General features: G+C 40.6%; 1 protein-coding gene and 1 long non-coding RNA gene across 10 annotated transcripts in view; both read left to right on the top strand.

Annotated features, from left to right (window-relative positions):
- Positions 1-13,612, top strand: part of stpg2 (sperm-tail PG-rich repeat containing 2) — a 53,044-nt gene extending 39,432 nt beyond the window's left edge. For 5 of the 6 annotated variants that reach the window (XM_035639770.2, XM_035639768.2, XM_035639765.2 and 2 more), the window contains 3 exons: positions 2,321-2,436; positions 9,132-9,331; positions 9,967-13,612. In XM_035639770.2, the coding sequence (XP_035495663.1) occupies positions 2,321-2,436; positions 9,132-9,299 (284 nt within the window). In that variant the 3' untranslated portion in view covers positions 9,300-9,331; positions 9,967-13,612. The remainder of the gene's footprint in view (positions 1-2,320; positions 2,437-9,131; positions 9,332-9,966) is intronic. The other variant, XM_035639766.2, reaches the window with a different exon arrangement.
- A 1,332-nt stretch (positions 13,613-14,944) lies between these two features.
- LOC118313839 overlaps positions 14,945-25,852 on the top strand; it is a 127,064-nt gene continuing 116,156 nt past the window's right edge. For all 4 annotated transcript variants that reach the window (XR_007030168.1, XR_007030167.1, XR_007030169.1 and 1 more), the window contains exon 1: positions 14,945-15,284. This is a non-coding gene — a long non-coding RNA (uncharacterized LOC118313839). The remainder of the gene's footprint in view (positions 15,285-25,852) is intronic.

Here is a 25,852-nt window from a genome sequence, read left to right as displayed (position 1 = left end):
CAGTTGCTCCTTGTTTTTAATATGCAAGTGTCTTGTCATGTGTTTGTGTGTAACTTCTCTCCTTCTCCATAGTCATGAGCAGATTTGCATTTACTACTTTTCTGTATTTTCTTTATCATAATTCTTAATACACTGAATACGATCTGAAGCCTCTGGGTCCATTAAACCATTCACAATCAATTGTAAAAGTTTTATCCATAAATCCTGAAAAGTTGGCAGTTGAGGTTTCAAATAAAAAAAGGATTATGGAAACATGTTATGTAATAGTTAATCCCTGGAGGCTAAGCCTTTTTTATTTTGAGAACAGCTTTTGCTTTTCAGAATTAAATGTTAGTGTTTCTTCTTTAAATGACAATGGCTTTTTAAAAGGTTTTTTTTCTTTATGAGCAACACTGAGTTTGTTTGCTGTGAGCAGTATGGTTCATGTTTAAACTGGACTCAATTGTGGAACACAGAGTCTGATAAATGAACACAAGGATTGTATGTACAATTATCAAAAAGTGCTGTAAGAAGAGAGCAAGCGGGGGAGTGCTGACCAATAACAAAAAACTACTATCAAACCAGTGAGTTCAGGGAGTAAGGGTATCCAGAGTCTGACTTGATTCAGATCAGAATGTTTTACGAGGTCCAGGGGACGTGTGGCTCAGGAGCTGGCTGAGCATGGTAGAGAACCGGAGGTAAGCAGGTGGAAAAACAAGGGTTTAGTGTTCAGGCGAGCAGGCACCAAATAAACCAAAAAGTGTTCTAAAAACAAGCAAGGTTCGAAAGCAGTTTGAACCAGTCCAAATATACTGAGAAAGGTGAGTGAGTCGATTGATGAATAGGTGAAAATAGGTGCATAGGTGAATTGAGTGGTTTTGCCAGAGGACACTGAACCGTAGACCACGCCCAGCCAGCAGCACACGCACTGAAATCCAGACACTTTCCTGAACTTTTCCAGAGGGGCTGTATGTGAGAAGGCAAATGTCGCTTCGGACATTTTCCCGAAGTTTTCCCATCAGCCCCCCAGTAACATTTCCATAAAATGTCCCAGTCAGCCCATGTGAGGATACAGCACGAACATCTTTGGAAGATTCACAGCGAGCGAGTGGGCGAGGCAATGACTGTAAACAAAAACACTGCTTTCTGCAGCAGGATTATGGTCACGTCCTTCCTCGGACGCCACACAATGTTTCAGAAATTGTCCTGTTGTTGTGAACGCGTCCGACTCGGACAACCTCCTGCTGATGGCTAAATTGTGTTCAGAAAATGTCCGGACATTTTTCCAGAGTTTATGTCTGAACACAGCTGCAGACAGGCCAAAGGACCAGGAAGTATTTAAATTTTGACCTGTAATCTTGTCTGTAATCCGAACAGTCAGTGTCTCTTTGCTTGTGCGTGATTGTCTCATTGTGGGTTTGAAAGTGTATATTCTGTGTACATGGGTCTCTGTACACCTGCTTGTGTTATTGTCTCACAGTATATTCATAACATGGACATTTCTTTTTACCAAAGCTCCTCAATTCAAATCCTCTACAGAGCTTTCGTTTGACCCAAACAGGACCGTCTGTATGCTACATCTGGGTTGAGTCGGGCCGCCTCAGGTTTGATCATGTTGCAGACAGTTACACTGCAGCTCACGATAAAAATCCATCACAAAACCCCAGTGTTCTGCTGTAAAGTTGTTTTCTTAGCCACAGGGATGAATGAAACGGGAAACCACGTGGAAAGGTAGATTTTTACATTAGAGGGAGAGAAACAAGATTAAACATTTACATCAACCTTGAGCAAAGTAAGAAGTTATCCTCATCTTAATGCAGCGTCTGATTCAAATAAACAACACTTGTACATTATCTGCCACAGACCTCCGAGCATTGCCGAGAGCAATATCACTCTGTTTCAGAATCTGTAACCCCCCCCAATGAATACGTGTGTTATAGATGCTGTAGATGCCTTCAAACCAGTTTTTCTTCAGATGGACTCACTGGAAAGCTCATGACCACACTCATCCTGCATTCATTTGTCTGTTTGTGATTATACACCAGTCTGTTAAAGCAGCTAAATATTAAATTCATTATTCAAATTGCGTTTGTGTGTGTGTGTGTGTGTGTGTGTGTGTCTGTCTGTCTGTCTGTCTGTCTGTCTGTCTGTCTGTCTGTCTGTCTGTCTGTCTGTCTGTGTGTGTGTGTGTGTGTGTGTGTGTGTGTGTGTGTGTGTGTGTGTGTGTGTGTGTGTGTGTGTGTGTGTGTGTGTGTGTGTGTGTGTGTGTGTGTGTGTGTGTGTGTGTGTGTGTGTGTGTGTGTGTGTGTGTGTGTGTGTGTGTGTGTACGGTTTTCACCAGGCCCTGGCCAGTACAACCCCAGTGTAAAATCCTCCCCTAAGTTGGCTCTCATCTCCTCCAGAGAGGATCGATTCAAGGTCTCCATGAACACTAACCCCGGACCTGGCACTTATCAGGTAACGTTGCTGTTAAAGTTACATTTTATTCTCATCAAACAACAGCAACCATTCTTACTTCCACCCTGCTCCCCATCCAACATTCAGAATTAGAATGTCCATATATAGAATTGTGCTTACGAAAGTGTGCCGAGATGTGAGAATACTTACATTGACCTTACCGTGAGTGTGAGGCTGTATGTCTGACATCATCTTATGTTGTAATCCTCATACGTCTCTCTGGGACCTTGATCTGTGCTTAAGAAATCAATTGCCTTGTAATTGATGCATTTTTGTGGTTTCACCCAATCTCTGTTTCTCCACCAATTCAGCACGAGGCTGAATAATGTGGCTTCCTGTTCGAGGCGGCTTTTCACTTTGTGGGCGAATTTGTTTGTAATTGACCTGCCTGATTAAGTGAAACAGGAGGAAAGTGAGGGCAGCTTTATTAAGTGTAATGTTGTTTAATGCAGCCACCTCAGACTGCTGACAGAGATAAATGCACTTTATGGTTGAAGCGTAATATAGATGTAATGGAACCTTACCAGAGCCTAATCTCTCTCTGCTCCGTTTCCACGTGTTTTAATAGGAATTGCGGCCTTGGGTTAACAGCTGCTGGTGAACGTGTGTGAGATGATTGAAAGAGCTAACGTTGCTTCCAGTCCCGGTTGACTTTGAGTGGTGAACATCAAAGACAAAACCGCGGAGTTTGATTTAAACCTTGCTACTCAGTTCACCGTCATGTTCGTGTCCATGGGTGTGATGTTATCACAGAGCTCTTTCTTCTCTTTTCCTCTGTCTGCCCGTCTGCCGGTCTGTCTGCTGTCTCTGTGTGGATTCATCTCCCCAACTCCTCTCCTCCCGTCTCCCCTACATGTCACTGACTCTGTCTCTCTTCTGGCTGCAGTCGCCTGTTTCCACCTCTTTATTTGTCCACACATTCTTATTGCCGATTACAAAGACGATGTGTGCAGTTTTGAAGGCTTGTCCTCTGATCCCATGTAGATTATTTCTTAAACATGCTAGACTTTTATCACAGGATTTGCAACCACTAAAACGTTAGTGCAAGAAATGGCAAACCAAACCAGAGACAGAAGCATTGTAAGAGACACATCGACGAATTTACCTTTTATAGCTCTCATTTAAAACACTCAAAGAACTCAAGCAGTGAGTGCGTGCAGAACTAAACCAGAATGAATAAACACACATTGGACATTAAAGACAACAGTTTGGCTGAGGGACCTGAGGCAGCAAACAGCGTTTACATGAGTGTGTCAGCACAGTAATGGTAAAAAAAATGTCAGGATATAATGACTGTATTCTCGATTGAGTACGATGATGAGACGACTTTACCCGTCAGGTGGCGGACCAACAGCTAAGGAATGAAGAAACTGATGCTTATCGCATAATGCAGCCACGACATGAAGAAGGTGACCTGTGGGTTTTGATATCTTTTTCATTAGCCTGTTTTATTAATGTAACTTAAAGCAATCAGATGTTTCTTTTCAAAACAGCACTATGTCACTTAGGCCTGTACCTTGCCCATGATATAAGGGGGGTTTAGAAAATAAAGTTGTATGGCACAATAGTTGGCAGGCAGACAAGGTTGAACGCTTGACATGACTCCGCTCTTGTGTGGTGCCTCCCCCGCCTCGCTGGAGCGGAAAGACAAAAGGTGAGCCCGCGGATTTGTCGTCGAAGAGTAAGACGGCTGCTCTGTACAACAAGTCCACAAGCAGCCGTATCTTTGTTCATCACTTTGCCGTCTATGGTGTAGGACCCCAGAAAGACTTCCGCGCACCGCTCCTCAGATGCCTTTGTGTCGTGATTGTCTGCTCACGACGAAATTGCTTGCCAGAGTTGTCCAACATAACGACATAAAGCAAAACAACATTTCTGGCGTGCTACAAGAGGACGTGCAATAGATCGAGCTGATAGTGAGCGCCCTCTGCTGCATCACAAAGAAAACTACTTCAGATGATTTGATGCGCCTCTACACTGTACATTTTGGATTCAAATAGATCATTACAGTTCGAATATGATTAGAATTTGGAATGAGAAGTGACGGCCCTGATGTGAACACAGGTTGACTCTTCTGTTTACCTACGCGTGACGACAATGCAGAATGCAGCAATGCACTGGCACAGCCAGGGAAGAAGAAGACTCCCTGTTATGCCAGTAAAGACCTTTTAATACGAGGGAGGAGTTCATCCTGCATCCACTGTATGTGTTAGACCTCAAGGATACACTCAATTTATTTTTTGATTACAACAAGCAAAACTCCTATGCTCCATTACACTTACACAACAGGTTTAATACAGAGCCACAGCTCACTGGAGGTTCAACTCCTCCTGTGAGGTTCTGCAGAGTGAACCTACCCAGTTCTCTGTGTTGCAAATGTGTCTCTCTCAGCCTCATTTGGCCTGTCGTCCCCCCCCCCCCCCCCCCTCTGTTCCTAAGCAAATTGTACCATAGACTAGCAAAAGCCAACTGTGACCTTGATTCCAGCTTTGGTACATGGGCATGTGAGAATTCATGGTCTCACGGGATTTAGAAAGGGATTTAATGCTGCTGGTCAGCGGGTAGATGAATAAGTGTAGTGATTATGAAGCATGAACAAAGCAAATCTCGCCGCTGCTCTGCCTGAACTAAAGCTCTCCTCCATTCCAGTTCATCAGCTTTCAGCACTGAGACACAGCTCACCTGAAATTCACCTCACTCAAATATAGCTCCTCTCCTCCAGCTCTCTCCTCTGCCGAGCCTATAGGTTCCTTTCTACCGACATGTCTCCTGCCTCCATCTCATCTGAATTTTGCATTTTTCCTTTTTTGTCTTTTCTGTGTTAAGTTCACTGTGAAATATTTTGTGATAGATTTGTGTAAAAGTATAGTATCTGTGGGAATACTTAGTAAAACGGTTGAAGTATCTTTTGTGATCCTCCCCTCTTACAGGGTATCTGAAGTGTAAGGATGTAGTCAGCTTAGTCATTCAATTTAAAAGTGAAATCCTCCGATTCACTCACCAAGTGTTTGTCTGCAGCCACTTCAGAACAATCAGAGCGTAGTGATAATGTTTGGAGATAATTGGCTGAGAGTTAAAATGGGTTCTTTTAGCTAAATTCTGTAAAGGAGCAGTTATATGATTAGAACTTTAGTAGCGGCCTGTTTTATTAGAATAAGCTAATGCTGGCTCATTTGTATGTTCCCCTGGTCCTTCCTTGGACTTCATCTGGATTGTTCCTCCCACACTCCAAAGACGTGAACGTCAGCTGATTTGGAAACTTTTGTTGGTGTAAGCGTTCAACGCTTCAGCCCTTTGCTAGACCGACTACCACTCTGTTGTTCAAACTCCTCACCTCCAGTTTGTAACATAGGCTGGAAATTTTATTTTCCCCCTGTCAACAAACATCAGGGTGATTTCTTTCAAACTCCATTCCAGAGCTCCGTTAAGAGCCACTCAAGACCTGATTAGTTTCACAGGCTGAGTGACGCTACTCGTGACAGCTGAACTGACTTTGATGGATAAAATCAGTGCAGTGCACCTCCACACACATACGTTCATATACTTCAAACAAACAAAGCATATTCCAATGTTCATATTCAATTTAAATACTATTTTCATAGTTTCCGTTAGTATACACTCACCACAATTTAGATTTTACAGCAGGGAGTTCTTTTTTTTTTTTTTTTTTGTTTCAATCACTACTGTATGTGACTTGACTTAAGCCCAGCATGATGTTGAATGACCCCTGCGCACAAACAGATGGTGTGATTCAGAGCGATGCCTTGCACTGTGAACGAGACGTCTCATATCTCAATATCTTTAGCTTCGGGAGATCTGGTGCTGTTTAATTTATGAATTCATTTTCAGTGGAATGCATGTCTATGCTCTCGTCACAGTAATTAGCTGTTTGACTGAATCTATACAACACCACAGGCCATACAGAGTTAAAGGTGGCGTGAGGCGCCGCAGAGAGGTGGAGAGATGCGAGGGTGTGGAAGACAAGCAGGCGGAGAGAACGGGATGATAATGATGTGAGAGAGGCAGGAAGGGCTGAGCGTGAAAGAAAAAAAGTGGTAGAAAAGCAGAGGGGAAGAGAAGCATAGAGACAGACCGCGGAAAATTGAGCAGTTGAAGAGGGTAGTTAAATTCAACGGCTGGAAATGTGTTCTGAGGGCCTGCAGTCTGAAGCAGACGGTCGCTTTTTCAGCATCAGTACGTTTGTGCGCACGTTCGTCCATCGACACGTGTGTGTAATGTTACAAGGCTGTCTACTTGAGTGGCATTAGGCCACGGTGAGGGCTCATTTAGTTTTCCCATTAAATGCACCATATGATGTGCCCACTTCTGGAGAGTAGGCTTGATTACCTTTCTCACACGCGACACTGTTCTTGTTGGTTGAGCTTCGTTTAACAAAGAGGAGTGTGGATGGTACACGGGATGTATAAAAAGACACATGTGAAGCAGAAACAAATATTAATTAAGCGCCGTGATCTTTGTTGATATGTAAACCCTCACAAGTGCAAAGAGCACTCCCAGTTCATTTGGTCTTCATTATGAGACAGAGCAGAAGTTGACTTTTCTTCACACTCTGGTTACAAAGTATTGTCCTTTTCATTCTTCATTCTTCATTTTTCATTCCTGTTGATGATTCATAAATATATATATATTTTTTTAAAGTGACTGCATTTTTCTTTCCTGGGAACACGACTTTGGAATTCAACCCAAACAATCTCTCTCTCCCCATCATTGATTAGTTGAGAGTGTGTCATTGGGTCATTTGTTCAAACACTCTTCAAATCACCAATGTCTACATGCTCCCTGTAGCCAACCTCACGATTGTCCTTTCAGGGAAAGTAACGGTTCAGGAGTGTGAAACTGTTTGAATGCCACATAGTTATTTTAGAAGAGGTTGTAGTGGAGGATTGGGGGCTGTGGAGCACACCCTCTCACCTACAATCAGCATTGGTTTATTGTCACCATGACAACAAGGTTTTCAAAACCAAGAAGTCTTGTTTGCCTTTATTAAATCAAACCAGGTTTGGTTATAAGACAGTGCTTAAAAGAATAGATCTTATTGGTTGTTTTGGAGAAGTACCACGAGGGCTTGGACTGAATGTGCAAACTTCTCCATGCACCAACAGAGAATTTGTATTCTTCGCTCTGCTGGCACGTGGATGCGGGGATGAAGCATGTGTTGCTTTTCTGTATGTGTCATGTAATGTATGTGTGTTGTGGGAAAGACTTTGCTCTTGTGTGGACACTTGTATACATCCACATACATAACCAAGTAACATCATCATCAACTCCCTGCATAGATCCTCTTTTTCTTCTTCTCTCCTTGACCTAGTGAAACATCCTATAATCTCCCTCCATCATTGCCATGCCGATGGTGTTGTCACTTCCAAGGGCTCTTCCTCATCTCCCTGACCTCCTGGGCAACCCTGAGGGTGACCTGGAGTTGAACCCGCAACCCTTTTCCCATTAGGATCAATACTGAGATCTGAGCGGCCCCGCCAATGTGCCTAAATCCTCCTGTGTCACCACTGGCATACTGATGTGTGTATGTTTGCTGGGAGGTGAGGGGAGGTGTTGAGGGGGAGAAAGAAAGAGTGAGAGAGAGGGAGAGAGCTTTGATAAACATAGAAGAGGTAGAGACCTCAGGCAGTACCTGGGTGGGAGGAATGGTGGATTAAGTGTGTGTACAGAGCATATGTATTCATGTATGTCTCCATCTTTGCAGCTGTGTGACTGTATATCAGCTCACGTGTGTGTGTGTGTGTGTGTGTGTGTGTGTGTGTTTTTACATAGCAGAGATGATTATTTTATAGGGAAAGAAATGACTGATGTTACGGTTTTAATCTTTTTCTTTGCAAGAATACACATTTATCATGTGATGCTCAGTAACAAATCTGAGTCATACCACATTTGGAAGGCATATATCAAAGCTTCATGTACAACCACATGCAAATACAGAAGGACACTGTTGAGGTGACTATGAATCGACTCCAATGCCTACAGATCCTTAAAAAAAATTCTGTGTTATTGTGGCTTGCACGTGTCGTGGATAACACTGTCAAGCTGGTTCACATGAGAGTGTGTGCTTGAGTCAGCAGGATCATTGACGATCAATGGATATGGTTCATGTGACATCTTATTAGACTGTTAAATGCAGTAAAGTGTGATTGGCGCCAGTTGACGACGCCAAGAATTGCTATTTAGTCCCGGTTCAAAGTCAAAGGACAACGACTTCATCATACTCGCCTCCATTCATTCATTTCTTCATTCTTTGGGTTTATTTTCTTTCTAAGCCTTCATTGTCACCTGTGTTCTCATGTTTTTTGCAATTGTAAATTAATATTTCTCTTTTCAATGCAGTACAATACAATGCAACTTTACAAATCCCCAAAGCAATTTGGTGTACAAAAAACAGGATGAAGACATGCACTGGTAAACATAAACAACAACAATAACACGCCAAAAAGAGTTGTTCAGTTGTGTTGAGCTAGAAGTACGAATGCTTTAAAAATACAAAAAACGAAATATATGGTCGTAATCAATATAAAAATGGATTGATAAATTAATTATGGAATTGTTCTCTTCAGCCGTGTGCATTTGAGTGTATTGCCATATTTTTCGCACAAACACACTGCATTGCTGTTACTATGTTATTCCCTCGTCATCTGTCACTTCTGTTCTGTTTTATTTCCTGGTAGTTGAGCGCCGGCATCATGAACACATCGCTGAAGGGCACCTTCAACGTGACGCTGGACAACCCTCTGGGCCCCCACCGCTCCACCCGTGTGGCCCCTGGCCCTTTGAGAGCCCACGAGACCATCAACGCTGTCGCACCCAACACCTTCATCGCCACCAGCACTTCTTAGCGCTTGTTGGAGTCAAACCTCAGAAGGGAAAGGTGAGTGTGGCTAAAAGATCAAGGTCTCAATGTCATCACATCTCAATTCATATTCTGGTAAAAGGGGAGTTTTCATGAATATTAATGCTAATATCCTTTTCTGTTGAATGTATATTAGATGATTAAGTTGAGCTCATTTTTGATATTAAATTGTAACTTTACTAAGCTTATTAATTAAATAAACAGAAATGTGGTGGTATGGATTTTGCAATTGTATATTATAGAGCATTGCACTTCAAAATAAAGCGTGAGGACGTTTTCTAAAGTGTCTGTTTTTAAATGAATAGTGATAATGACAATCATCACTGAACCATTATGTTGCTTATCTGAGTACCTTTCTGTTGGCAATATTTTCTACTCACTTTTTGAAAGCTTGCATAAAGATTCTATCCAATCTGTGTGTGTGTTTGTGTTTGTGTGTGTGTGTAAGCCGAAAAAAATTACAATTCCCTAGAGCAGTTGTTTTGTTAACAGTCGACTGTTTTTCAAGGGTTAGAAATTGCGCTCGCAGTTAATTTCACAGTGAATTTAGTAATTAGAGCAGCTACTAACTTGTGACTGTGTGACTTCAACCTAAAATTTATCGGCTCAAAATGCCGACTGATTAACTCATTTGCTCTGTTTTATTGTTTCAGGCAGCAGTTTGGAGGATGGTGACTGCTCTTTAATCAATATTGCAAAGTGAAATGCCTACAATGGATCCTGGCTCCACAACTGTTGGTTCCCAGGTTCTTTACTGTTGCTAATGACAACCTTGGCACACCCTCTGTATACACCACTTCATCATAATCAATAATGATTATGAATATGAACATTGCCTTAAGTCTTTTGAAAGTATGTTACTTTTAAAAAGGACATCTTGTCCATACAGCACTTTGTTTTTTAAAAACAGCAATAAGGGTTTGGCTATTTGAATTCTACTGCACTGTTTGGATTGGCTAATTACAGAAAATCTGGGGAAGTCAGACGATCAGGAATGCATGTCTTAAGCTTGATTTTGCGTCTTAACTTCCACAGGCCAAGATTTGTTGGAAATCATGTTTTATTTAATGACGATAAACCAGCGCATGACACCGTTCAAGAAAATGCTATTGGGATTCCTATAGATTCGTAGCCATACATTATTGCTTAACATGCATAAATCTTTAAAGCCATTCATTATGTAAATTTGTGCTGACCACCTGGGGAAACAGGTTTGAAAGTTCTATCGAAGACTCGTGACTTATGTTCCAGTATTGTTGTACACTGATTTGTTGCTCATTGATCGAATTAGCCTCACCTTCCCCAAACATCCACATGTACATGCTGCACAACATACAGCAATACACATCCAACAACATGCAGTAACACACATCCAAAACAAAAGAGGCAACCACATGATTGGTTGTAGGTCTATCCAATTGCGTCCGCCGTCCAGAGGCATTTTGGTCTGCGTCCACTAGTAAGACCTCTTTGAAATGTCCCAGACTAATAGGCGTTTGAGTATTAGTCTGGCTATACCAGGTTTCTACTGTTGTGGCATGATTTGGTGCTCTAGGCTTGGTTTTAACTAAGCATGCAGAGAGGCGGTCTGATGTATGACTGGCATGAAATATTAAGTGTTCAATTCTGCGATGCTTCCGAACAACTAAGAGTAGAGAGGCTGGAGAGTAGAGAAGAAGAAGTGCAAGGGAAATTGTGTTTAAAAGGTGGGAATACACTTTAAAGTTAGAAAAATAGTTAGAAACATGGAAGTATTGCTTAGAAATTACGAAACATAAACTCAACATAGTGGACTCGCATAGAACACATTTAACACAAGGTCCACCATCTGGAATCTGAAGGTTTACCACTGCCTGGTCAAGATGGATATTTTTTTTTTGTCAAGGACGATGATGTGTTGAAAAGTCAAGTATGCAATAGTTTTAAAGACCTGCAAGTGCAAAGCTATTGAAAAAATGTGGAAAAACAGATTTTTTGCTCTTGCATGTGGTTTCAGAGAGATGGATGGCTGTGACGATGTGTTCAATGTGTCAGGTAAACCACATTTCCTGGCCGTTACCACTGGAGGGTTGTAGATTTATCCTCTTTTTCTCTACTGATCATGAGCCATAAATCTGCTATTCATGGCTGTGAGCATGTCTGGCTTGAAGACAAAGACACAGAATGTGTTAAAGCATCAACAGAAGAGGCACCGATGACACTGTCATAGCCACCACTTCCTCTTGTCTTGCTGTGTTGAAAAACCTAAACGTTCAGACTAGCAGGTTCGGAGTACAATGTCTGTGATTGTTCCTGTGGGCCTTTTAGCTTAATGAGGTGTTTACCCCCTATCGTTATTCAGCCGGGAGCAGAGCAGAGGGAGACGGAGGAATGGGGTGGGGGGGGGACAGTTTAGAGGAAGGATCTTATGATATAGAGCAAAATGGAGTCAAAAAGAGCAAGAGGGGAAAAAGAGACCAGTGCAGTACGGAGAAAAAACAAGAGATTGTATATGGGCAGAGGACAGATCAGGGAGTTGAAGGAAACCAGAGGAGGAAAGAAAGGCAGAGGGGAAGGGGAAAGAGCCTGGTGTTATTTATGTCTCCCTTGGTACTCGTCTTTACCTTTTTTTCCCCCTGCGAGCTGTTTTACATCAGCGATCTAATTAAATCAAATAAATCACAGTGGGCGCGCGCGTACACACACACACACACACACACACACACACACACACACACACACACACACACACACGCACGCACGCACGCACATACAGCGGGGACAACAACCCCTCCTGATTCTAGGATTGTGAACATCTCCTCCCACCACCTCCTCCACCTGAGATTGAATAAATCTCGATTATGGTGCATTACACGGCACATCATTCATGTTGTTTATGGGTCTAAAATATGCAAACAGACCAGGGGCACAAAAGTGATCGATGCTCAAGTGGGACCCTTTTTCTGTTCTCCTCTCGTCTCTCAAACGGCACCGTCACTTACAGCTGTCTTGTGTGGGATGAAGACATATTGTGCCGTGTCCTTACACTGTCCCCTCATGATGGCTATTTATATTGTCTTTGTGCCCAGGCATCCAAAAGGCATTTTTATTACCTCATTTACTAAAGCGCTCTCTCTCTCTCTCTCTCTCTCTCTCTCTCTTCAGTTCAGCCATTATTAAATCTAATTAGCTCTGCCAAATCTTGAAGCCGTCCCTAAGAGATCTCTCGATAATTGTGAAATAGAGGTAAGCTGATCAGTGTTTTTATTGGTTACAGTGGGACTCTAATATGCAAAACACACACTCACATAAGTAGCAGCTGCTGAAGCTGCAGTTTGTCTCCAGGAGATCATTGTTTGGGTATATTTAGTCAAAATATGTTGTTTTGGAATTTTCTTTTCTTTTCTTTTGGCCAAATAAAGCATGAAATTAATACTCTATGATGATAATAGTTCTGTGAAGACACAACGTTGCAACTTTCATGGTATAATTCGAGTCCATGATTTTAATGGGTTTGTTACATTATTTTGCAAAAAGGGGGGGGGTCGTTACAGATTTCATACTTCTACATGTGATAAAATCTTGCATTGAATTTCCACTCTTCGTCTGGTTTCTGTTTTTTTTTCTTGTAAGTGAATACAATCCCTGCTTCAAAATAACAACAACAGGGGAATTTTAGAATACTGTTGCTACCTAGGTGATTGTAGAATTGTAATTGGTTTACATGCTATTATACTCAAAATATATATGGCCAGTGTCTGTAGATGTTTTTGAAGCTTTTCCCCCCACCATGACTGAGGCCAGGTCATTGTATTGAGTATCACTGTTAAAAGTGTAAGTCAATGTTAAAACTCACCCGAGGTCATAGTAGTTTTTATCAATCTTCTGCTGACCTTATAGATAATTTAATCAATTCATGTAAATTTAAAGTGCTATATTTAGCGCAATCATCTGAAGATGACATCAACACACTTTCAAATACAGCTGGGTGGAAAACAGATTAGCCGGTGTCTTTAATTAAAGGAGATGTACAGTAGTGCAGGAGAATCAATGGAGAGGTTAACAAGTGCTGACAAGGGCAGAGGAGACGGCACGACTTCATTTAGATACAGTGAGAAGGGGGAGACCGGTTTCTGTTCAGTGGCAACTCCTCCCCGCATGCATCCACCTTAAGGCCTGGAGCTGCTCTGGATAATTGTATTGGACAAGGGCATGATGGGGAGCTCATGTTTTGAGACTTGTCAGATTGCTGATGAATGCTTCAGCTGACATTTACCAAATGGTTACTCATCGCCTATGAGAATAAAGCTCTCAAATACATTACAGTGTGCAAGTGTTTTTTATAGGGATTACATTGAAAATATGGTTCGTTAAGATGCATGATGACTATGAGCATCGTAATGAAGCTGCCTCCTACTGACAGACCTATGGTCCATATCATTTTTTTGTCAAAGAAAAACTGAGAATGGTAAGTCATGTTGTCCTGGGTATGAGTAAGTCCAAGAGCATTTGATGCCCTCTGCGCTTGTGGAAGAAATCAAGGATCGGAGGTTTTTCAAAGGTATTAAAGGTCTTTATTGCAATTACAAAGTCCTGGGTCAGTGTGACAGATTAACTGTCTAATAACATGAACTGTATCTTGTTTTAAAAATACAGTTTTACTCTGAGTAGACACAATATAAGGCAACACTTCATGACTTTTCACATCATTAGTTCTGCTGTTAATGACATATTGGAGGAATGTGTTCCAGGGAATGTCGTGGCTGCATCATGTCTATAGATGCTTTCAGGCATGAACTGAAGTCAGCGAATGTTGCTCCAGACATTTCCCGGAACTTTTCCTGCCATTCAACATTTCAGTAGAACTGCACAGAACAACTAGAACCTTAGATGCCCAGTGTACAGTGTCATTGAGCTGTTGTAGGAAGAAGAGCCTTGTACAAGACACGTCTCAGGGAGTGGAGATGGTTAATTCATTAATTTTACTGCGCCCACCTTTAAAACTAATGGAAATCAAACCAGTGAATATTAAACAGTAGGCTAGATTTTATAATGAAGGCTGTATTAAAAGCCATTTGTTCAGATGAAGTGCCCTTTCTGACTATTCAAGATGTGTAATCTTTATTTTGAGTCTAAAGCATAGCCTTTATCATGATTATATAATTTTTTATAGTTATATTTTTCATCTTTCCTGTGTGTTATTCCTTTTTGCAGCAGATATATCCAAACTATATCACATTTTGTAACTGTAGTTGCATTGTGGTACAGCACTTTTCTTAACAAGGTGTTGAACAAAGATGCATATTAAAATTCACACAGGCAACAGCTTTTTGCTCGATATTTATTCATATTAATCATCTGAGATATAAAACTTTACAGTTCATGTTAAGGTTGATATTTTCTGTGTCAATATGTAATAATATTTTTTTTGTCCTAGTCGTGGTCACACTTTCGGAGGGACCCAAGTCATAGTCACTCATTGTTCAAAACAGCTTTCTGATAAATAAATAAATAAATAAATTAATAAATAAATTGATTAATTAATTCCACCCCAATTTTCATCGTTTCCTAAAATAAGTGAAACAGCGCCCCCTCCAGGTTGTGAGGACGTGGGTGTTATCGGTGTGACCCGGTGCGGCACCCGTACTGAGGTCCACCCAGAAGAAGACAGCGCAGGTGCGTGTGGGTGTGGCCTCCTCTGATGACGTGTCGAACAGTCACGCGCTCGTCTTTCAACTGGCAGGAGAAAGTTAAAAAACGATTTATTTAAAATGAAACGACCGACGAAGAGTCGACTTGTTTGGTTGCCACCCTCCAAAAAAAAAAAAATAATACTAAGGAAAAAGAACAAGAAGAGTCGACTTGTTTGGTTGCCATCGTGTTTTGTTGTTGACATTAGCGGTGACGAGGAGGAGGAGGAGGAGGATCACCGCAGCAGGTGGACACGATGCATGTGGAGCACGTCGTCTTCTCCAGATCGTCCATAGACACCGTGAGTCCTCCATCGAACCACACCACACGCTGTTGTCTTGTGGTTGCTGCTGTTCACACGTGCATGTTGTTGGATGGTCACAGTCTCCTGTTGACTGATGCCTGCTGTTGCATGACAAGTTCTGTGGGCTTATGGTTTTGCTCCGTGAATAACTTCAGGCTTTGCAGACTTTGCTTTTGTAAACAAACTTATTATTTACAAGCAGTCATATATTTTTTCTCTTTTATTTTTTATGTTTACTGTGAACACACTTTAAGCAGACCCAGGTGTTACTGATAACACTAACGATTAATTCATTTCATTGTTTACACCTGTGCAGTTTCTTTTTGACTGTGCACTCTTTGGTCGATTCATTAGGAACACCTGTGAAACATAAGCCATTAATTCCACATCTTATAAAGATAAAAACGTTGATGGATATTATCACAGAGAGATTGTTTTGACTGTTCATTTTTGAGGTCGCAGTTTTCCTTGGTGTTTGGCCCGAACACATTATGTTTCCAATTGTTATCTGAGAGAAATGTATTAGAAACATTTTTGTGTTTCTAATATAGTTGTGGTTGTGTAGAAAACGCCTCACCAGCCTGCTAGCTGGTTGAGGAACATGGCCCAATGCAAGTTTAACGACAAATGACTTTACAAACAAACATATTTTCCCTTTTTGTATATTTTTATATTTTTCCTTTTGCAGGTTTAGTCTTAAATCTAATTTCTAAGTAGTATTAAAACTGTCTCAAATTGAACCTGTTTATAGCTGGAGACACCCTGGTCTTGTGTCACATTAGATTTTACAGGAGTATCTTAGAAACTGACCATGCAGCGGGAACCTCAGTCTGAAACTTTATTGATTGAACATTATGTGGTGTGTCACATTACACCTCAATGAAATACTACTACACACGCCAGTTGTTTTTCCCCCCTATGTGCGCGAGTGTTGGAGCATGTGTTATTGTGACATATTGAAACTATCCCTAAGCTCTGTTCGCTCCAGTGCCGCACCTCGGGGCCACTCATCTGTCTTTACTGGTGGGCACAGCTACAGTGATCCTGATTGGCAGTCATTACCGAACCCCAGAGGGAGGACACGCCTCATTGGTCTGAAGCAGATTTGAGGGCGGGTTGAAATGAAGGATAAAGAAGTTTGTGTGTGGATTTAATTGATGAGACCAAGGTGTGCCCTGGTTACTGTGCCACTTGTGCGTGATTCATGGACACACGCAGGGGGAGGTATGAAGAAATGACACGTGTTCCTATAGACGCACACAGTCACAGTCTGCATTCAGATGCTGAATCAATTCTGTGTGTGTGTGTGTGTGTGTGTGTGTGTGTGTGTGTGTGTGTGTGTGTGTGTGTGTGTGTGTGTGTGTGTGTGTGTGTGTGTGTGTGTGTGTGTGTGTGTGTGTGTGTGTGTGTGTGTGTGTGTGTGTGTGTGTGTGTGTGTGTGTGTTCGTCTTCATGGCTTTTTAAGCAGCAAGGCACTTTAAATGGAAATGTACTTGACATTTAGGAGGAGATGTAATCAGCGCCCATTAGAAAGCAACTGATTTCCTCTTCAGAGCTTGCTCACCACCCTCTCTCTCCCACTGCTCCTCATTTCCATCATACCACAGTATATCAATTTCTTTCACACTTTTGATTTATTTCTATTTCTTCCACATTCTGCTACTTGGTGTTCTTTCTCCGTTTGAATCTAATTTACCTGTGTTCACTCTTCTTCTCCCCCATCCTCCTCCTCTTTCTCCTCCGTCCTTCCCCATCTGACCATTGTAGTTCAAGAATAGATGTCTGATTTCATTTCCACATTTTGCTGCGTTCATCTCCTTGTCATTATCAAGGCTCATTTTCAAACACATAGCTTGTATAATGGCAAATCATGCAAAGCAGTGAATCATTGTAGATATGTTCTGTTTGAAGGTGTGAGTCTGAGATAGCACATTAACAAACTAATCTACATGATTATGAAAACTGAACTCAGAACAATACTGTAAAATATAATTTATTAAAAGTTTCTTATGACTAAATTAGTACTCATCGCCAAAATAAAATATTCAATTCCATGTTATTTTGTAGAATTTATCATAAACAAAGCAGTTTACTCAACCATTTTATATGCACCCAGTTTCACTCCCTTTACAACGTCTCTGTCATTACTATTCATTGTTTCTGTGTACAGTTACTTCAGAATGACTCAGTCTGTAATGATCTGGCTGATGGCAAATATTCAGGTAATTTACAGTGAAACTAATGCAACTCATGCATAATTTCATCATTGATTAATCAGATTAAAAAAAAATCATCGGGTCTGTAAAATGTAGTGATAAATACCCATCACAATGCATTATCAGTTTCTTTCAGATATTTAATTCTCAATGATATAAAATAGGTTTAACACAACTAATTCATAATATATAATATATCATTTGATTTTCGTACGTGTTCTTTATCTTGTTCTAATCTTTTTCCTCTTCTGTTTCTCTCTCTCTGGTCACCTGCTGCGCATCATGATCAGGGATCTGTTTTTCTTCAGCCCTCCTCTTTCTTCATCAGGAGATTGTTGTTATAGAATAGAGGTCTGATTTAATTTGCACAGTCTTATATGTTTATTCCAATGTCATTATCGAAGCATCTTCTCAAACAATTTATATGAGTGTTTTGACAAAGCCCAACAAAAGCAGTATCCTGATTAGCCTACCATGATTAAGGATAGCTTTGAATATCCTGAAAAACTTTTTACTGATTGATTGTCGTCAGAGTAGAGTCAAACCACTTTATCTTCTCCTGCTGTGCACTCGTCGCTGATGCAAACACATACATTTTTTACGAAGGTCTGGGAAAAGTCAAACGTCTCATTTCTGAACATGGCTGTGTGCATGTGTGTTTTGAAGTGTAGTGTACTAGGATTCCCTTTTCAACATGACCTTCATCTGCCATATAGATAAAAAGCTTTTTTCCGACTCTTTCAAGTTAGGTGACAGATGGAGTTCTTCAGTGATAAACCAAGTTCATTTCAGTTCACACAGAGTCAAAACAACAAACAGCATTTACACTATCCTCTGAGGGATGCTCTGAAGAGTGTTTGAATAATAGAAATGATGAAAATAGGTGGAAGAACAAATCACATTAATTAATGATAAACAGTGGAGAGGTGAGTGTGTGTCACGGTAGTGTGGATGCCTCAGTGAGAATACATTGTTTGATTTCACATCATGGATGAGAGAGCGTTGTGGAAAGGAATACAGAATATGAGTTGGAGTTGGAGGAATCTGTGAGGGCAGATACACAAAGGTAAAGGACAATAAAAAACATCAAATATTTCAAAGATGATAACCTGAAGCTGAAAAGGAGGAAAGGCAGTTCTTTAACCTCTGTAAGACTGAGCCAGGGATAACACTGTTCAAAAGGAAACAATTCCGCAAAAAAAGCTTGTATATTTTTATTTCTATTTGTTGACATACCTGCAAAAGGTTCATCTGATTTCCATCCTGTCGTGAAAAGTGACTTAACTGTTATCTTCTTAAGCTTGAGGGAGTTTGCCAGATAAAAATGATTCTGTGGAAACAAAGTAACATGTACAAGAAAGTAATCAATTTTTCTTTTTTTGAAAGCTTGAAGATACCAAACGGATTGAATGTCAAGTGTATATCATTATTTTACGTCCGAGCAATGTGAAAGATGTGATGTTCTCTTCATCCTCTGATTATTTGATGATGTATTCGCTAATCAAAATCTTTTTACTGTACTTGGAATTCATCAGTGAATGTTTGTATGTGCTTGTGTAATCATGTGAGATTGATTTGAGTATTATCCATAAATAAACACTGTTTGTTTGTGACCATAGTTATAAAGCCAGAAGTACTGACATGAACTGCTACATAATTTACATCAGGGCCACAACAATTCACTTTATAAACCCTGATTTTTGGCAGGTGATGTCAAAAAAGGTTTCTCTCTCACTCACTTTGTATAGAAATTGATGTCCCCCCACACAGTATTTTATGGCTGCTTTTGTGATAGAGTTGAGATGATTGCTGGTTTCATCGTTTTGGGTTTCATCTTAAACAAACAAATAAATTAATTAATGAAATTACTAGAACTTCATTATAATTGAGTCATAAAAAGTGACAAACTTTCATGCAGATTGTATTCAATTGTACATTTTTCAGATATTACTTGGTTTTTGGTGCTTGGTCAGGACTTTCATTGGTGCGCCTAACTTATTCATCTAGGTGCACCGGCACATTATTCTAGGTGCACCCCAAATTCTTCACCACGCCTTTGGCACCACAATTATACACCTACAGTATCATAGCTGTTCTTGACAGTTCTCATATAAATTGGTAATTTCTTGACATATGTACATGTGTTGACCACCCCTGATCCAATAGAATACAAACCTACACTGTAGTTCAATAGACACAATGTGCTTCTTGTTGACTTAAACTACACTATCTCAAAACTAAAACATGACAAAAAGTTTGCTTATGGTTCAAATGTGTGTACTTGTAATAAGTTGATTTATCAGAATAACAACAGTTGAAAAACACAAATTAGGGAGATGATGCATAAAAATTGAAATGACAAGAAAAACAAACAACAGATGTCAATTAAAATGTTGGCAGGACTTGCAATCATACGTGTCTGCCGAGGCAAACACAGAAGCAGTGTTGGTGGAATAATGGAAAATACGTTTTAATTAAAAGGCAGTTTTGATTCAGCGTTATTGTATGAAAATATCAACCTCAATTAGAACTACAATCATTTGGTTGATACATTTATTTAACTAACAAGACAAGGAATTGATTGAGCATTGACAGCACATACATCATCCCCAGGATAAATAATCAGGGGCTGCGTGTGGTGCGTGCGTGTGTACAAACTGTACACACCGTGAGATTGTGCTTTCAAGGAGCAGTGTTTGTACTTCTGTACATCCTGCATGTACTATGGGGGTGTTTTATAGTGTCAGCAAAAGTACAGACACATGTTTAGGCTGACAGCATAAGATGCTCCCTCACTGAAAATGGAAACACACTTTCATGTCTTAGCCCCACTAAGCAGCAAGTTTCTTTATTGAGATTTTAGCTGAGACAAGTCAATATTGCATTAGACGTGATTAGCAAAACAGTGTAAAGCACTAGTGACATGTTAAGCTCTATATTTACCAAATTGAACCCTGGAACATGCTGCACATGAAGCAGAGAGGTGGTTTGAGCATTTTCACTGCAGATTTTTTCATGTTAAGCGTTATAACTGTATAACTGAATCGAAGCCGACTATATATGCTACAAACTTTTCACAACCACTTTTCGAGCATACTGTTTGTGGTAACTGATCACACTTGCATTTGGGGTGTGATGCAGTGGAAGGGAGTTGTACATGAGTAGTTTTGAGCCTGTCCGCTCGATTGTTGGGAACTCGCATGTGACCAAAAGCACTCAAAAGTGATAATGACATCCAGCTTGCAGTAAAAAACGAACTGCAGTAATGGTCTTGAAAACAATCAATGTTGGTGTGGAGAGACTCTTTTTCCACATAAGTAGATAAACCCTTTATTTTGGAAGCACATCAGCGCCCCAGATCTGTCCCATTCTAATTAATGAAACATCCCTATTTGTTGGTGCTGTGCTGAAAAATAGTAACAGAAAAGTGAAAACGTAGCAACAGCAACAACAGGACCGATGTAATCTCAGTTTGTGTTTGTAGAGTTTTCTCTGGCAGGAAAGTGCGGGCAGGGCACTGGGGAGGGCTTCGTTGCAGCACTTCATTAAAAGGCACTGCATGGATTTTGTTTCTATGACAACCAAATCTATACTACATACTACCGATGCCAATGTATGATATACTAGCATCGCCTTTTTGCTTTTTATTACTATTTTTTTTACATTTTTTTTTTTCACCATCAGCACCAACCAGCGGATGCTTGGCCTCATACTTTGTAAGGACAAGCTTGTCGTTCCTGAATCTGACAGCCATAGGGCAAGAGTTGTTTTGTTGACTACACAGCTAAGAAAAAGTTTACAATGTTTTCAGTGATAAAAGCACAAAACTCACCAGCAACATTCAGCACCAGGCCGATCTGCTCCCTCAAATGTGTCTTTGTGTGTCTTTGTTGTGATAGTTTATATTTGACATAGCTCAGGGTAGAGAGATACAGTCAGAAGAATATTCCCCTCCCTTTCCTTGGTTACAAGGGTGATGAATATCTCCCGATCTAATTGGTTGCCCCGAAAAAAGCATCCAAAGTGACCACACCAGTGGCTTTCTAAAAAGTTCAGAGATATTCAACCAGAAGCTCTTGGAGGTGCTTTTCACCATAAGGGTTGAATGTCATTAGTTGGGAATTGTTTGATTTTTATAAATCGTAATTCTGCTTATCGATTACTGGTTTCAATTCCAAATGGGCAAAAAAGAAAATTTTAAATAATTGAATATCTTTAAAAAAATATGACTAGCATTTACTAGATACACAAAGCATAATGAACAGTCATGTGCATTAAAAATATTTTGAATGATAGATAATGATCCATCTAACACTAAGATGTACACACACAGAGGGACATGTGGTAGTAATTGGCGTGTGCGTGCGTGTGCGCGCGTGCGTGCGTGTGTGTGGCACTGACTAAAAGGCAGAGAGCCGTAGACAATTAACTCTATTGAGTGAGGCAATATTAAACCCAGCTGCTTGTGTGAACTGTAATTTGTAGTGATACAAGTAGTGAAGTGAAGCACTCGGACAAAGATGGAAGGGTGGACAGCTGCAGAGAGGAATTTAGTTTCAGGAGCACGATACATTTAACAAAGATAGATGTTTCAAAAGCTCGAGCCTTAATAAGACCGAAATACCTCTGCATTCTTTCCTAACGTCCTCTCTTTTTCTTCTCCCTCTTTATTTTTCCTTTCACTTTCTCCCTCTTTCCCTTAATTCTCTTGAGGCCCATCTTTCACACTGTAATGATGTTATATATGCATATATATAATCGTATTCATACAAATGGAGACTGTTTTAAACATCAGATAAAATAGTAGACGAAGCTCTACGCCTTACTTTTCCCTTCTCTATTGACAAATCAGTTAACAATAACAATACAGCTCGACAGTTCGTCTCTGATACTATATGACGTATAGGTGTAATATCAGTGGTCAGCTGAGTTATCTCAAACTTAAGTGTATACATGCATACAGTCATGCCACAATAATGGTTCACTGCACCAAACCAATGTTGTTTTTATTTAGGGTTCTACTACAAGTACTGATAGTTGTCTGAGACGCATTCATTGAGCGAAATAAAAGATCTGATGGCGCTTTGTCTAAAATGCGGTCTGTAATCAGTAATTATGTCATTGTTCAAAGCACAACAGCACTCCCCTAAACACATGCGACATGTGAGTAGCATTCGCTGATGTATGGGTTGTGATTATAGAGAAGAACAATGTAATTTTCTTCATTAGAAGGGGCAGTTTTGTCGCTCTGCAAGGTTTTTCATTCCTAAAAGCCCATGCATCAGAAGATGGAGGGAGATAATGTGATAGGAGGGGGTGGTGGTGGTGGTGGTGGTGTAAAGAGCTTTTACCAGAAGCCTGAGAAACAGAATGGAAGAACTATCAAAGTGCAGAGAAACCAACTCATTTGTCAGGTGATTTGTGAAGATTTCTGAGTAAAACAGATCAAAGAAAGAATCAGAAAAACAAAGATCTGCTTTCCTTGAGCTGCTCGTTACTTTATTACAGTTAGTAGAGCTGATTAATCAACATAATGCATTTAACCAATTAGGCTAGAGTTGATCTGGTTGCAGAGCTAATTCAATAGGGATCATTGGTGATTTATGGGGACCAGTTTATTGTTGTGCCGGGTTGGAATATCCGATGCCCCAACGGGAAATGGCTAAGGCGCTTTGAGGAGACCTCAGGAAACATCTAAACTGACACGTCTCAAGAGAACACAACACCATTAATATATGACAAAATCTTTTTTAACTTGAAACAAACTTTTACAGTTTATAGTTTTCTTTTATTGGTTTCTTAACCCAGACTCTCATTGGTCACATTCAGAGCACGTTTATTGAAAGACAAACATTTTCTAAAGAAAGAAAAAAACACGGTGGTGTAGTGGTTAGCACTTTCGCCTCACAGCAAGAAGGTTCTGGGTTCGAATCCCGGTTCAAACCAACCAGGGCCTTTCTGTATGGAGTTTGCATGTTATCCCCGTGTATGCATGGGTTCTCTCCGGGTTCTCCAGCTTCCTCCCACAGTCCAAAGACATGCAGAATGGGGATGGTCAATTGAGACTCTCAACTGACCGTAGGTGTGAATGTGAGAGTGAATGGTTGTCCGTCTCTGTATGTGGCCCTGTGATAGGCTGGCGATCTGTCCAGAGTGTACCCCGCCTCTCGCCCAATGTTAGCTGGGATTGGTCATTAATCCCAGATTTTTTAATTGTTCAGGTCTCTTGTACAATAGCTGAAGGAAACCTATGACAATCAAGGTCGCTCAGAGGACACAACTTATTAAGTCTCTTCACCAAGATGTGAGTGAAAGACTGAACTAAGTATTTAACAATAAAATAGAAATGGTCAGTGACATTAAACCTGTTCAAAAAAGTGAAAAATCACTATTTTCTTTTTTTGCCAGTCTACTTTGCTTCACTCTCTTATTTAATTGAATTCATCCTCTTCCTTCACAAGCAGACTTCACTTGCCTTTCTTTCTCCTCACAGCAGTGTTAATTTTGTCTGCTATTTCTCACACTAAAACGCGAAGTCAAAGCAAAGACGCAAATACAATAATGTGAAAATCTTGTCATTTGCTTCACTAGCATGAGTTGAAATGTTTGTACTTGAGGAGAATATTCCTCCGTATCGTTGAGATTCGATCGCAACGTCATTGAAGTCCACATCAGAAAGAGAACGGGCAAATATTCACTGCATTTGTTTACTCGTGCGAGTAAACACAAAAGATCCTGCAGCCAAACCTGAGTGAGTAACAAGATATACGAAAAAACACTAAGTCCGGAGATACAGTTAACCTCACCAAAGTCAGGACACTGTCTTAGTCAAAGAAATACACGAATATGGTCAGGTTGACAAGAATGAACATATTAATCAAACTTCAGCAAACTGCTCTCTAACAATATTTCATCCTCACTGTGCTGGCGACCAATGCAGTCCTGACAGTTTATTTTACGTTACCTTTTAGTCTTGTTTCGTCAGTGATATTGCATGCTGATATAGTCACAGCGTTGGACAATGTTGGTGACTTCCTATGACTCATCATCATCATGGGAAAGAAAGGTTGAGGGCAAACGTGTAAAGTCATATTTTTCGTTTACAAAATTAACACCACTCTACACTCTATTGCCTCTGTTTCTACTCATCCTTTGCCTCTCTAATGTGCCCCTTCCACTCCAACACACACTCATACACACGCATATATGCACTCACACTAACACACACACAGACCATTCTGTTCCGCCAGCTTGTCGGAGTGTGACTGATTGATTACTACCCAGAAGGCTTGGCTTTGTTGATGTCAGAAACAGGACAGGTACCCCAGACCACAGGGGGCACAGAGAAGATTGATGTCTCTCTTTTTCACACCCCTCTTTTCTTCCTCCCACTTACTCCCTCCATCTGTATTGTGAGTCACTCTCATTTCCACCCGCGCACACTCATTGACCCCCACTGATCATTGTAAGGTCTAAAACATTTTTTTTTTACCAGTTGTAAATTCAGCTGTCAGTTGTAAATTGTAGTCACTCATAGACTCATGTTTCCTAGTTGGAAGCCGGTTGCTTGTGGAAATCACAGGCAGGCATGTAAATTATGTTGATACTTGTCCAATTATGAATGTAGCCTAATTTTAACATTGTAATATGCAGTAGAACGGCTGAGTCCGTACAGTAGAAAGCTCTTCAACAAAACATCACACCGAAGCAGCCTCCGTTGTTTTTTTTGTTGTCTTAACACTGTATAGAAGGTCTGGCTGGTCTCATGCTTTTTAATCTCAGCTTGAAACTGTACTGACTTGCACATGTCATCTGCTCTTTGACCCTTTAATTTTTTCCTGTTATTTGGTAAATTAAAGGTTTAGCCTAAGTTAAAAAAGGCAGTTTGTCATGGCGGGTGTAAGGAACCCTGCAAACCGTGGTCTTCTAAATGTCCACCATCCTGTGGCAGAAGTGAGGTTTCAAGAGGCACCGTCTTCTTGTCTGTGTGCTTCTCTAGCTACCTCCCTCTTTCTCATCTTCACTCCCTCCCCCACTCTCTGGTTTAGCTCTGCAGGAGGCATTAATGATCTGATGTGGGATCTGCCCTCTACTACCCCAACCAGCTGTAACATAGCATTTGCAATAATAATAGCTGATGTTGGACCACCAGTTGTTTACTCCCAGCCAGGTGTTCCTGGGCACCTGGAAATTTAATGACCTGACCAGGGAAGTGACCCTTTGACACTCTGAACAGTTATCTCTTTCACCTATACCTCTAACACCACCTTCTGTAAAGACACACAAACACACTCGGAAATGGCTGAGAAAGGTGGTGTTGGCTTTAGCTGAAGGTTGGTAAATGTGATA

Source organism: Scophthalmus maximus, chromosome 19 (assembly GCF_022379125.1).
Source record: "Scophthalmus maximus strain ysfricsl-2021 chromosome 19, ASM2237912v1, whole genome shotgun sequence".
NCBI lineage: Eukaryota > Metazoa > Chordata > Actinopteri > Pleuronectiformes > Scophthalmidae > Scophthalmus > Scophthalmus maximus.
The sequence above is the reverse complement of the archived record's forward strand: the minus strand, read 5'-3'. Positions and strand labels throughout refer to the sequence as shown.